Source organism: Malaclemys terrapin, chromosome 2 (assembly GCF_027887155.1).
Source record: "Malaclemys terrapin pileata isolate rMalTer1 chromosome 2, rMalTer1.hap1, whole genome shotgun sequence".
Lineage (NCBI taxonomy): Eukaryota > Metazoa > Chordata > Testudines > Emydidae > Malaclemys > Malaclemys terrapin.
In genome coordinates this window covers 157,109,086-157,122,768 of record NC_071506.1, presented here as the reverse complement: position 1 = coordinate 157,122,768, position 13,683 = coordinate 157,109,086, and the positions used below count along the sequence as shown (strand labels likewise).

Here is a 13,683-nt window from a genome sequence, read left to right as displayed (position 1 = left end):
CACTCGCCCTGCAGCCCCTGCACCCCCTGCCTGCCCTGCTCCTCCTCGCCCTGCAGCCTCTGCACCCCCTGCCTCCCCTGCCCCTGCAGCCTCTGTGCCCCCCTGCTCCCCACTCGCCCTGCAGCCTCTGTGCCCCCTGCTCCCCACTCGCCCTGCAGCCTCTGCGCCCCCCCCGCCCCTGCAGCCTCTGTGCCCCCTGCTCCCCACTCGCCCTGCAGCCTCTGCGCCCTCTGCCTGCCCCTGCAGCCTCTGCGCCCCCCCGCCCCTGCAGCCTCTGTGCCCCCTGCTTCCCACTCACCCTGCAGCCCCTGCACCCCCTGCCTGCTCTGCTCCTCCTCGCCCTGCAGCCTCTGCACCCCCTGCCTGCCCCACCCCTGCAGCCTCTGTGCCCCCCTGCTCCCCACTTGCCCTGCAGCCTCTGTGCCCCCTGCTTCCCACTCACCCTGCAGCCCCTGCACCCCCTGCCTGCTCTGCTCCTCCTCGCCCTGCAGCCTCTGCACCCCCTGCCTGCCCTGCCCCTGCAGCCTCTGTGCCCCCCCACCCCTGCAGCCTCCTGCTCCCCACTTGCCCTGCAGCCTCTGCGCCCTCTGCCTGCCCCGCCCCTGCAGCCTCTGTGCCCCCTGCTCCCCACTCGCTCTGCGCCCTCTGCCTGCCCTGCCCCTGCAGCCTCTACACACACACACACCCCGCCGCCTGCCCTGCTCTCCCCACTCACCCTGCAGAGGGAGAAATGCAGGCTCCACATGGAATCAAACACAGCCGCGCTGCTCTGTGGGGGAGGAGGGAGCGGGAGGGACTCTGGCTGCTAGAGGCCCTAGTGGCTGCAAGCGGCTTTCAATCAGGCCAGGCGTCCAATCAGCCGCGCCGCACTCCGCATGAGGGGAAGGGGGAAATCCCGGACATTTCTACTTGATTAGAAATCCCCCCTGGACGGCCATTTAACGCTGAAAAAGCCGGACATGTCCAGGGAAACCCGGACGAATGGTAACCCTACTTTAGTCCTTATGAGGGGAGTTAAGTGGTGCATTTGCCTTGAGCTAGTCCTTTGCATAGGGTGACTCTCACCTTATATAGGAAATACGTCAAACTGTCAGGCCAGGAGAAACATTTTAAATGTGACCCTTTAAGTTAACAAAATCATGCAAATCCTATGTCACAAACATAATAACTATAATCATTATAAAAAGTTATGCTTTCCTATACCAAAGGAAATCTGCTGGGGTAATGTGACTGAGAGATGCATATTACAACCAAACTTCCAACCCTTTCACACTAACTTGACCCTCACTCTTTTCAAATCCCTCCATTAAAAATACAATTCCTCCCATCTGTCCAACATTAATCAGCAAAAAGCACTGTCTCGTTTATTAACCAAAAATATCCCAGAAAAACTGAACACAGCAACAATCCTGCATTGCTTTGTACTAAAGCCACCTTCTGATCACTGAAGGCACTATGTGTAGGAATTGTTCCTTTTCCTTTAAACTGTGAACTCTTCCCAATTGGCTTTGTACACTGCCAAGCGCTATGCTCTCAATAAATAAATAAATAAATAAATGAATGAATGAATAATATTGCAATTTTGTTACAATACAATCCATATATTATTAGATGGAATTACTTTAGAATTATATTTTAATGGCATATAGTTGATCATTATAAATTAGAGGGTTTTTTTGTTTGTTTTCTGGTAATCGAGAACTATTGTACTAGTTAAGTTAATTATAATATTTGCACTCCAGGACTTGATCATGTGGTATGTACAACACTGATATATCAATGGGAGCTGTGGGCACACATGGATTGCTGGCTGCTGGGAAGGATGTCAGGGAGGACAACGCGGACAAACCCTTCATAGAAGATGACATATACATTGTGTGTGTGAAAATCCAACTGATCTCAATGGGAGTTCTACATGCAGATCATTGAAATATGGTATCCTATAGAAAAAAGATATTTCCAGAAGTTCTCAATAATAATTTTAACATAGTTAAGATGACCCTTTGTTCAAAAGTGGAATGGCCTCGTAATTTCTCAATGAAGTAGTTTTAAGAATAATATTACTGCAATAATGAACATTTAACAAGAGTGTGAATTCTCTTAATGTCACTGTTGGATAGCTTAGTTGAGCACAGTATTGTGTTTTCTTTAACAGTACAGAGGCACAAACATACTAGCATTCAAATCACTTTTTATATCCTGAAGAACATCTTTACATTTTTGCGGTTTTGAACAGTGCTCAAGTAAATAAAAGAGAGTGGACCTGGTCCTGCATGACAGAAGTCTAATAGAAGCAGGATCAAACCCAGTGTCTGTGACTAAACAGATGCAGTAAATAGATAACAGATCCACAGACATTCTCGGTCACAGTGTAGGCACTGTCTCCACAAACTATGGCTGCTGTGATTTACAAGGAATTTCACTGAGTTTCCAGGGTATTATTGTGATTTTTATAATCAAACTTCTTACACCTCGATTTGTAACAAAATATCAAGATACTTGAATGTATTTCAGTGTATGGCCTACATCATGCTGTCCTATAGAAAACAAAAACAAACAAAACAAAAGAACCAAAGGAATAATTTAAATCGAAATTTCAGAGATACCAAAATCATAAACTTCCTGAAGACTCATCTTTTGGGGGACAGAGGAAGAAAGTAGGGGATATAAATATATAGGGGATATAAATAGGACACTATCCTGTGAAATCTGGGATGCCCTAAGGTGTTTGGGATTTTCCCCATGGATGTTAGGACACCTTCATGTTTTAGGACACAAAGCCCTCCCCACTAAAACAGGTACTGCTAATGAGCTACAAAGGGTTTACAAAGATTCTGTGTAGAGTCTCTGTATCTTGGCTCTGTTCCCTGCTTGTTCATTCCCCCAACCCCAAATACCTGCAGCCACAACCACACGATGCTCACACCAAAGGGTATCTTTCAATAGGGAAATGAAGCCTCTCTCTGCTTCCCCTTCCTTCATAACCTTATATACTTAGGGGTAAATCTACATCCTTTCTCTGAGGAGATCCCCTTTCAGTGGAATTGGATGAGAAGTAATCTGCATGTGGAGGGGCTACTCAGGATTGGTACTGGAGGATGGATTTGTTCTTTATTGGCCCCTGAACAGCGATTTGTGCAAGTAACATTCTCTCCCCTCCATATAGCGGAAAGAGGAGACGATGCTCTTACGAACCTTAATATTACTTTTGACAAATGATTTTTAAGACTAACCTGCATATACCACTTCAATTGCCATCAGTAGGTGTTAACCTCATGTATCTAAGGGCAGAATTTGGCACATAAGACCTGATTCTGAGCTCACTTACTCAGATGTTAATCAGGATTCCTCCATCCAAATACTTGGGGTTACATTTGTCAAAACCACTGTGAGATCAGAATCAAATGTTATTTCCAGGATAAATGTGTAATTTTGTAAAAATAAGCAATAGGGATTTAAAGCTATACAAAAAGAAAACCTAAATAAAATAATGAAATAAAAAAGGAGCTGCCAGTTAAACTGAGAATATGAATTCCTATCAATTTGGGGTGATTTCATTATTCACTATTCAGTTCACTATACTATCGCATATTTACTTTATTTAGTATGAAAGATATTTAAATCCTTATTTGTTTCTTCTGAATTTCCCTCCTTTTCTAAGGTTATAAGCCTGGATGTCTCAGTCAGCAGAACAGTTCTATTATCACAACGTTAGTGGACTAACAGAGATGTGGAGGTATGGATAACCTCCTTATTTCTATTTCCCTGAATATGTTAGGTCCTATATCCATAACTCCATGGCGTGTGATTTACCACCGTGGTCCTCAATTAAACTGCAGCTGTTGCATCACAGTATGCCATTGCAGAACACATTAATTCATGCCAAAGCAAAAACAGAATGATACAATCCAAAACAGCAAGAAGCAATGCTTGATATTTAGAACATATCTATTGCACTTTAGGACTGTATGGCTGCTCTTTGACCAGTGAAGAACACAGAAATCATACAAAACAGAAAAAGATTTTTTGAAATTAACATTCCCCAAACTGTAGTTAAACAAAAAAGGATTTCTTTTCTGTTTTGCATTAAGTGATAATTTGGAACACCAGCAAAAGAAATTTGGAAGAATATATTTGGAAGCTGAGATTCTCTTTTCAGCTGATAACGTTTATTATAAGGAAATAACATATAACAGTGAGTTTCTCAGTAATGTACAAGTACTGTTCTGAAGAGTGACTATGTAAAAAATGCACCTTCTTACTCAAAGGAGGTGTTCCCTGTGGATAATTCACAGTCATATCCAATTGCTGAAGTGAAAAAAAACTATTCCACATCCCACCCTTTAAAATATTTGACTTGTTAGCACCTCAAAGTCCATACAGATATGAGTGAGTTGTATTCTTATCTGGCTCACACATCACAAATAAGATTGTTTTATAAGTTCCAATTGCATGTTGATTAGATGTACTTATACCACCTCAGTGAAGACACTATTGCTCTGCACTGGATATAAATTGGCCTGCAGAATCTTTTGAGACAAAGTTCCTCCTCTATCTTGGTGGGTCCTGCACTTGTTGGCGGATTTTCTTGCCTCAGAGATTCACCATGTGGGTTGGGGAACAGCCCAGAGACCTTCCCCTCTGGAAGAACCCACAGTCCAGGTCAATTGGGAGGTTTGGGAGGAACCCGGGTCCACCCTCTACTCCGGGTTCCAGCCCAGGGCCCTGTGGACTGCAGCTGTCTAGAGTGCCTCCTGTAACAGCTGCATGACAGCTACAACTCCCTGGGCTACTTCCCCATGGCCTCCACCAAACACCTTCCTTATTCTCACCACAGGATCTTCCTCCTGGTGTCTGATAACGCTTGTGCTCCTCAGTCCTCCAGCAGCACACTCTCAGCTCCTTGCACCTCTTGCTCCCAGCTCCTCATACTCACACCACAAACTGAAGTGAGTTCCTTTTAAAACCCAGGTGCCCTGATTAGCCTGCCTTAATTTATTCTAGGAGCTTCTTCTTAATTGGCTTCAGGTGTCCTAATTAGCCTGCCTGCCTTAACTGGTTCTAGGAGGTTCCTGATTACTCTAGTGCAGCCCCTGCTCTGGTCACTCAGGGAACAGAAAACTACTCATCCAGTGACCAGTATATTTGCCCTCTACAGACTCCTGTACCCCACTGTTCTGGGTCTGTCACACTTTATACAACTGATGATGCATGAGAAAGAAGGAATCCTTAGCCTGACTCCCCAAAACCAAGCCTAGTTTGCATAGCTCGGAGCTGGAAGAAAATAATCTTTTTAGTTGTAAACTGATCATATTTAATAAGGAAACCACTGAAACACAATAAAATTGGAATTCGACAATGCCATTTTTACAGAGTCACATTTCAGAAGTAGAATTTTGCATAGCTTTCATTACATTTTTATCAGCAAATTTAAATATGAATAAGCTCTGGTGGTCTGAAGCTGTTAGTCTTCACACTAAAAATGACACAGCAGACAGCAGTTTGATCAAGAGCTGATAAACTCAAAACATAGACATTGCTGAAAAAGACATTCTAATGCATGTAAAATATGTTTTTTAAAGCAGTGGTTGTCAAAGCTGGTCCGCCGCTTGTTCAGGGAAAACGCCTGGTGGGCCGGGACGGTTTGTTTACCGGCCGCATCCGCAGGTTCGGCTGATCGCGGCTCCCACTGGCCGCAGTTCACCGCTCCAGGCCAATGGGGGCGGCGGGAAGCAGCGGCCAGCACATCCCTCGGACCGCGCCACTTCTCGCCACAAACAAACCGGCCCAGCCTGCCAGGGGCTTTCCCTGAACAAGTGGCAGACCAGCTTTGAGAACCACTGTTTTAAAGCAAATTTAAAATAACCTTTTTAATTTTTGTTTTGTCATTTTAGATTAAATTTCATTGCTGATATAAACTACCCTATTCTATGAGAAAAAAATATTTCAAGTTCATTACTGATTTTATATCTAAATGGAGAAGTAAAACAAAAAAGATGTTAACTGTATATGCTGCCACAGAGATTACAATGAAGTGTTTTATTCAGTGGGGCTATTTCTTCCCTCACACCCACTGTAAATCAGGAGCAATTTCTCTGAAGTCAGTGGAGTCACAATGGTATAAAACGAGGGGAAAGGGAGAGAAAAACCAGACTCAGTATTTGCATAAAAGAAAATGTCTAATTTTCTTTGGAAAGTTTGTAGTTTTCTAAACAATAAAAATATGACTCTAATCTTGAAACACTGAACCCTGAATTGTGATTATTTCTAAAAAATTCTAATATTTTACTCTATTTTTATAGAGACTAACATTTTTAGTTATTTTATCAAATTTATGTTTCTATACCACTCACTGTGAGCCATATGTTCCCTTTTGTAGAAAAAAGGCAAGAAATGGGACAGAAGTGCAAAGCAAAAAATATCTGTCAGCAAGCTCACATACAGCCTGATGGACCTGCAAAAAAAACTAATGTGCAACAAACCAGAGGAGGCATGGCTTTGACAACCCACTGTAAAAGACAACAATGTGTAGATCCTGTGCTATGGACAACAAGGATGTCAAGACTTGAGTTTTTGCTTCTGTTTTAACTCAAGTTCCTTGACTGTCAACTAACCTGAGTAAGCTAACAGTTTTGTAAATACTAATCCAACACACTCCACAAATGAGCTGCAGAGGTGTTGTTTGTTTGTTTGTGTACTACTGCCTCAACTGTAGATTAAATAAATTTGAACTTTGGCACAGCACAATCCCTAGATTGCAGATGCACCTTACTGTGACTGTTTTAATTTTCCTATGTATTAAGTATCAAAAATAAGTTATTTAATCATGCACACTGGATCACTATATAATCTAACAATCAACGGGTTACCTAAGTGCAGTATGTGTGTGTGTGTGTGTGTGTGTGTGTATATATATATATATATATATATATATACACACACACACACATTTGGAAGAAGGCAGGGCTGTGAAAGACTCCAGTCTTCCTTGAAGCAACACACAAAATGCATGCATGCATGAATGAAACAAGGCAAGATCTCCTGCCTCAGTAATTTTTCTCTTTGTATAGTTACTTCTGAGGGTATTCTGTGCCAAAAAAATTAAAATTCTGTGCACAATATTTTAAAATTCTGCAGAATTCCGCAAATGTTATTTGTCAAATAAATGTGGAGGCTCCATCATGGCACTGAGGAGCACAGGCCACTGGCTGCACAAAGGTGGGAGATCTGTGTGCAGCTCCTCCCCCCAGGACATGGATTCAGCGGTAAGGCTGCACCCAACCCTGACATAGCACAAGGACTGGACCTGCCCTAGAAATACCCCAGGGCCCTGCCTCTCCATGCCAGGTGCACAAGGTGTGGGCAGACAGGCTCAGCAAGGCAGAATCCAAGTGTGGAGGGTCTGAGTGTGGGGCAGGGGTTGGCAACCTTCGGCACATGGCCCATCAGGGTAATCCACTGATGTGCCTGAAACATTTTGTTTACATTGACCGTCCACAGGCACGGCCCCCCCAGAGCTCACAGGGGCCGCAGTTCGCCGTTCCTGGCCAATGGGAGCTGCGGGAAGTGGCGGCCAGCATGTCTCTGTGGCGTGCGCTGCTTCCCGTGGCTCCTATTGGCTGGCAATGGTGAAGCGTGGCCACTGGGAGCTGCGGGAGGCCGTACCTGTGGACAGTCAATGTAAACAAACTGTCTCACGGCCTGCCAACAGATTATCCTGACAGGCCGCGTGTGGTCTGCGGGCCACAGGTTGCCCACCACTGGCCTAAGGGGTTTCCAGGTCCTAGATCTCGGTTCTATTTCTTCCTCTGCCACAGACTTCTGTGAACCTGGGTCAGATTATGGCCAAATTTTCACCGGCATTGAGCACTCACTGCTCCATTGAACTTCCATGAGCCAACACTTCTGAAAATTAAGTAATCAGTTTCTAGGTTTCAGTTTTCCAGTTGTAAAACTGGGATAATATTTACAGAGGTATTGTGAAGATAAATCCATTAATGGGTATGGGGCAATCAGATAGTCCTGTGATGAATGCTATTGGAAAACCAATACATAATTAAAAAAGAATATTATTTAAGGCAAGGTTTGGAAAGTGTGCAGTGTATGAAGTGTGAGGCCACATGCTGAATGATGAGAATAAAAATGAATATCAAACAGCCGCCTCATTCACTGGTCATTTCCCCTCCTGCTCAGCAACTGAGGCAGGAGTCCTGTGCTACACTTCACAACCCAATTATTCTTTTAATACCAGAGTTGTTATGTCTGGATATAAGTATGATTCCACGCAAAAGTTATATTGTACATGAATGCTAGCTTCTTTCATTGGCATTTAACAGTATTAATTAAGTGGCATTCTCCAGTAATAACCAGATACTACAAGAATTTAAATTAAGCAACAAAGGGTTTTACATTTCTCTGAATCCCTTCTAAGGGCTTTATCCTATACTCATTGCGTATCCCAAACTTCCATGCACGCAATGGGATAAGCGAGAAATGCAGGATTGGGTCCTAACATAATAAAAAAAAGCCTGACATCTTGTTCTAAAGCAAAAAGTCAGTTTTGCAGATATTTTTAATTTTGCTTCACTTCTTCTGTCAATTCTAAATGGAAGCTTCTGATTTGGGAAGAGACATAAATCTCCAGTGTCTGATTGATACAACAAAGAAAAACATGTCAGAAATTTGCTCAATACTGCAATTCTTAATGTAAGTTATTAATATTTCTACATGTTTTAGACTATTTTGGCTCTAACGCTTGTGCGTTCTGATTCCTTAGTGCATTAAGTACCTCTACTGATTTGATATCTATTTGTGGATTCCCAAATATAGAGCTATTTTACATAGCTGAGAGGACACTCTGCAAATAGGACTTGTACACTAACTTGTAACATGGATGATCATTCATTATTACATTACAGATGAATCAGTGATATTGACAGCTTTGTTTTTCTGGTATGCTGAAGCTTTATGATTCATACCTGTATGTCTACAATGTATGAGTATGTTGCATATATATAATATGAGAAAGAGAGAAAGAAAGACAGAGAACGCATTTGGTCCTGGTTTGCTTCAGTTCCAAAAATGTAAATGTCCCATTATTTTCACGAGGAAGATGCCTTGCAGCCCTTTTTAAGACTCACACAAAATTTTATCAGGAGAAAGCAATTTGATTAGTTATCTGAAAACAATCAGATTTCTTTAAAGAAGGGATTTAAAAGCTTGATGAAAACATCACCACAAGAGACAAAAATACTAAAACCACAAAACATATAGTCCCAATGCTAAGATTTTTCTGCCTGAGATTTTGGGGGGGGGCGGGGAGGGGGAGGAAGTAGAGGGGATTGCCTTTTTTATCTGCAACAATGCCTTCTGCAATTTGTATCAGGCATTTTTTCAAGTTACAAATACAGTATAAACTTTTCTAGCATTACCAATAAAATTTAGAGATTTAGTACTGAAGTAAAACACCATCCATAAAAGACAATTTTACAAATTATTTCCACCTACCCGTGCTAGTGCGATAAGTTCCTGTATGTGCTGGTTGCAGAGGGTCCCCCTGACTCTGGCTGAGACTCCTCATAGGGGGCTTCTGATACACTCTATCTTCGTAAATAGGATCTATATGGTGCTCTGGAGACTGCAGCGCCCTTAATTCGGAGCCAAGGTGGCTGTGCTGGCTGCTGTAAGATGCCCGAGACCCAGCTGCAAACAGATTTATACAGGAAATTTAAGAGAGAAAATCCTCCATGAAACAGGATCCAAATTGACGAAAAGCATATTTGAAGACAACTCTTGTTTTTAACAAAAACAAAACAAAGAATTTTTAAAATGCAAAGAAAAATAACATGAAATGGCACCAGTGATGCAAATTAATCATCTTATCGGCATCACCCAACTGTCTGCTTTTGCTTCAAAACCTGATTTCCTAAAAAGGCAGAAGATATTTCAGAGATAAATAAATACTGTACAGGGCCAATAAAAATAATTTTCTCACACAGGGACTAACAAACATGGCAAGTTGCCTTATCCAGGGGAACCCTATTGAAGGGCTCAACTGCCAAATTAGAAATATGAGGAGGAAAGCCAGAACTAGCCCCACGTGCTGTGTCCACATGGTAAATCTACAAATGAAATAAGTTAAAGCTGATGAATAAATGTGTTGTTCACATCATCAAAGCAGACCTTCTCACTGCTTCACGTGAAGTCTGACAGAGCAGATATGCCTCATCAGCACTTTTGTCCTAGACTGTGTAGAAACCAGACTGCTAGGGCTTTTCACAGACTAAGTCCTCTGGGGATGAATAAATTAAACATATCTTCAGGAAATACAATCTTTTAAAGATGTAGTTAGAAATATTTTTTAAAAAAGATGAATCTGCATTTTACAAGACTGAAGAGTTTATCCCTATTTTTCTTATTCTAATAATAAAAAGTAATATTTTACTATCAGGTTATTAACAGAGAAACTTGTAAACTTCCAGATTTGGCAATTAGCTTAAACATTTGTTTCACTTTTTAACATAAGTATCTTGGTTATGTTTGTCTGCTTTGTGATCTATTTCCAAGAATGAAATTGGGGGAAGCCATACAAAAGTAAAACATACAAAAGGTAAACAGTATTTTCATTTTGCAAAATATTATAATGCAAGGCGCAAAAATAAATACCCAACAGTTCTGAGATGAAAGCACATTCTCTAGAATTGGGAAGCTGTTGAAGGTTTAGAGACAACACAGAACAGATTTTTTAGAGGGGGAAAGAAAGAAAGAAAGAAAGAAAGAAAGAAAGAAAGAAAGAAAGAAAGAAAGAAAGATCAATAATTGATCAGTAGATAATCGATCAATCAATCCAGTATGTGATTTGTTATCACCACAGCCATTGACAAGAACTCATGTTACCTTCTGCTGTTCTGGATACCTTACCAAGAATTCCAAAGATGACTTTATTTGCAACTACTGTAGATATCAGGAAGTGGTCACGATTACCACAGATGGAGAAAACAGCAATGTATTGTGGGCCAAATTTTCAAAAGTCTCAAACCCAAATTCTTTGAACCTGATTCTCAGAGGAGATTAACACCTCCAGAAAGGTTCACCATCCTGCTGATTGGGCGTAAAAATGCTAACATGTTCTTGATGACTTCCAAGTTTTTGTATGAACAATTTTGCTTTCTGTTTAATTCCATTTGTGTTGAAAAAAATATGTGAAAAATTGAGGGCAACATTTTAGAAGCCATTTATCAAACTTTCTCCCTATAAGTCTTTTGGTCAGAAAGAATGTGATCTCTGAAAGAAATAAATTAACTACTGAAGAATTATAAATGGTGTCCTTTCTTTCACTAATTTACAAATGAGTGCTGCTGTTGAGAGTGATGTGATGGATTCAGTCCTCATTCCTGCTTCCACTGAAATCACTGGGAACTTTTCCACTAACTTGAGTGGCAGCATATCTTAATCTTTTTAATACATTTTAAAATGGTTATGCTACTAATTTTGTGTCAGAAGGCATAATTCAACTCCTCTTTTATATAACACTAAAAATTTTCTCTTAAGGACCTAAAGTCCTGATTCTACAATCCCTTATATATTTGTTTAATTTTAAAAACCACATAATCCCTTTTTATTATTATTTTCATTATAGTATTGTCAAGAGCAGAGGTCGGCAACCTTCGCCACGCGGCCCATCAAGGTAATCTGCTGGTGGGCCACGAGACATTTTGTTTACATTGACCATCTGCAGGCATGGCCCCCCTGTAGCTCCCAGTGGCCATGGTTCGCCGTTCCCGGTCAATTGGAGCTGCGGGAAGCAGCGCGTGCCACAGGGACATGCTGTCCGCTGCTTCCTGCAGCTCCCATTGGCCGGGAACAAAGTGAACCGTGACCACTGGGAGCTGCAGAGGGCTGTGCTTGCGGACGGTCATTGTAAACAAAATGTCTCGCGGCCCACCAGCAGATTACCTTTATGGGCCACATGCCGAAGGTTGCCAACCCCTGACCTAGAGGGCCATCTGAGTTTAGAGCTCCCTTGGGCTAGGCACAGTACAAACACATAGCAAGTGACAGCCCCCGCCCCAAAAGAATTAACAATCTAAATAAACAAGACAGACAAGGGATGGGCGTGGAAACAGACTCAGAGAGCTGAAGTGACTCACCCTAGGTCACACAGCAGATAAGTGACAGAGCTGGGAAGCCCCTGAAATCATTTGGACTACCTATGTACTTGAAGTACCTGCGCTAGTGTTTTCAGGATTGGGTTCTAAGTAGTGAATAGTGATTCTTTCCCCCATAATTTTGGGGTTACCTGCTAAAGATTCTCAAATAAGACAAAAAGTCAGTAAAATATGTAATAAACATTTTGAAAAATAGAAACCTCAACACAACATAACAGATATTATATTTTAGAGATCAGGTTTATCACTTTATTAGAATTTGTACTTTCACATCAGTTACTTTCATTTCTCTTCATAGATGGTGAGAATTCAAATAAATATAAACAGTTACATTTTATTATCCTTCCTGACAGATTTGCAGCTTTTCTGTTGATGAGCTACTTAATGAAACTACAGAATAATGTTATGTACAGTGTACATTATTTTGCATAATTTGATAATTATCAGTGCACAATTTGGTTGGTATAAATGAGTATCAAGCACAGCACTTGTCAAGATGTGTACTTGTATAAATCAAGAAATGTGTACTTTCAACTGATATGAGCCTTTAACATGTGCAGTAGCAACATGGAACATGATTCATTCCTATGAGATGATGTGTGATTTTGCCACTTTCACTCTAAATAATCAAGTGCCAATATTTGAACAGGAAATAATGGAAACTAGCAGCACTGACTGACTCATGGCCTTTTGCCAAAACACTAAAGCTTTATTGTGAGACAAAAAGGCAGAACATTCATTTCAGCACTTTAGCCTTGCAAAAAGGACTGTTTTAGAGAAAGAAAGAGAGAAATTTGCTAATATTTCTATACTTGTTGGCCTATTAGCATTTTCATTATCCAGTTCCTATTTTCAAGTTTTGTTTTATTTTTTATAATTCTGACCTAGGTTTAATTTGTCAAACAAATTCTAAGTGTGGGAGCAACATGATTTTACCTCACATTTTACTTTAAATCTGACAAAAATAATAAAATAATCAGCTAGCCAAAAACTATCAGAATAGGGAAAAACAGAGACTGATTTCTGAAGCATGTATTCCACCCATCAAAAAGTCTATATGTATGATTTTCAGAGAAGCTGAGAGTTAATGAGAGCCACAGGTGGCTCAACATCTCTGAAAATCAGCTCCCAGATTTTGATATTGTATTTCTGGAGACTTTTAGGACCAAAACACTCCCCTCAGAAAAAGGCCACAAAAATTGTTATTTCAGTCTCATTACATTTCTATTGCCTGTTCCAATCTAGGGGGATGGGTTTCAGGTTCTACAGAGCCTTTAAATTGTACAGAGCTCAGGGATCTAGAAGTAAATCCCATGGACCCCAGCTCAATAGTGCTCCCCTGATCCTCATAGGACAGTGGCATTTATTAAAACATATTTCTGGATTGCTACAGGTTATTTGTTGTCCAATAGAACAGAGTTAGCACCTCCAATCACAGACAGAAACATACAGGAAACCTGTGCAATTGGCAAAGAACAGGTATAGTATGCTCCCTGGTGCTAACCGGACAAAGTAG

The 13,683-nt window shown here is 41.2% G+C and overlaps 1 protein-coding gene across 3 annotated transcripts in view; it reads right to left on the bottom strand.

Moving 5' to 3' along the window:
* CTNND2 (catenin delta 2) overlaps nucleotides 1-13,683 on the bottom strand; it is a 1,183,216-nt gene that overhangs the window by 421,191 nt on the left and 748,342 nt on the right. For all 3 annotated transcript variants that reach the window (XM_054019141.1, XM_054019142.1, XM_054019143.1), the window contains one exon: nucleotides 9,508-9,702. In XM_054019141.1, the coding sequence (XP_053875116.1) occupies nucleotides 9,508-9,702 (195 nt within the window). The remainder of the gene's footprint in view (nucleotides 1-9,507; nucleotides 9,703-13,683) is intronic.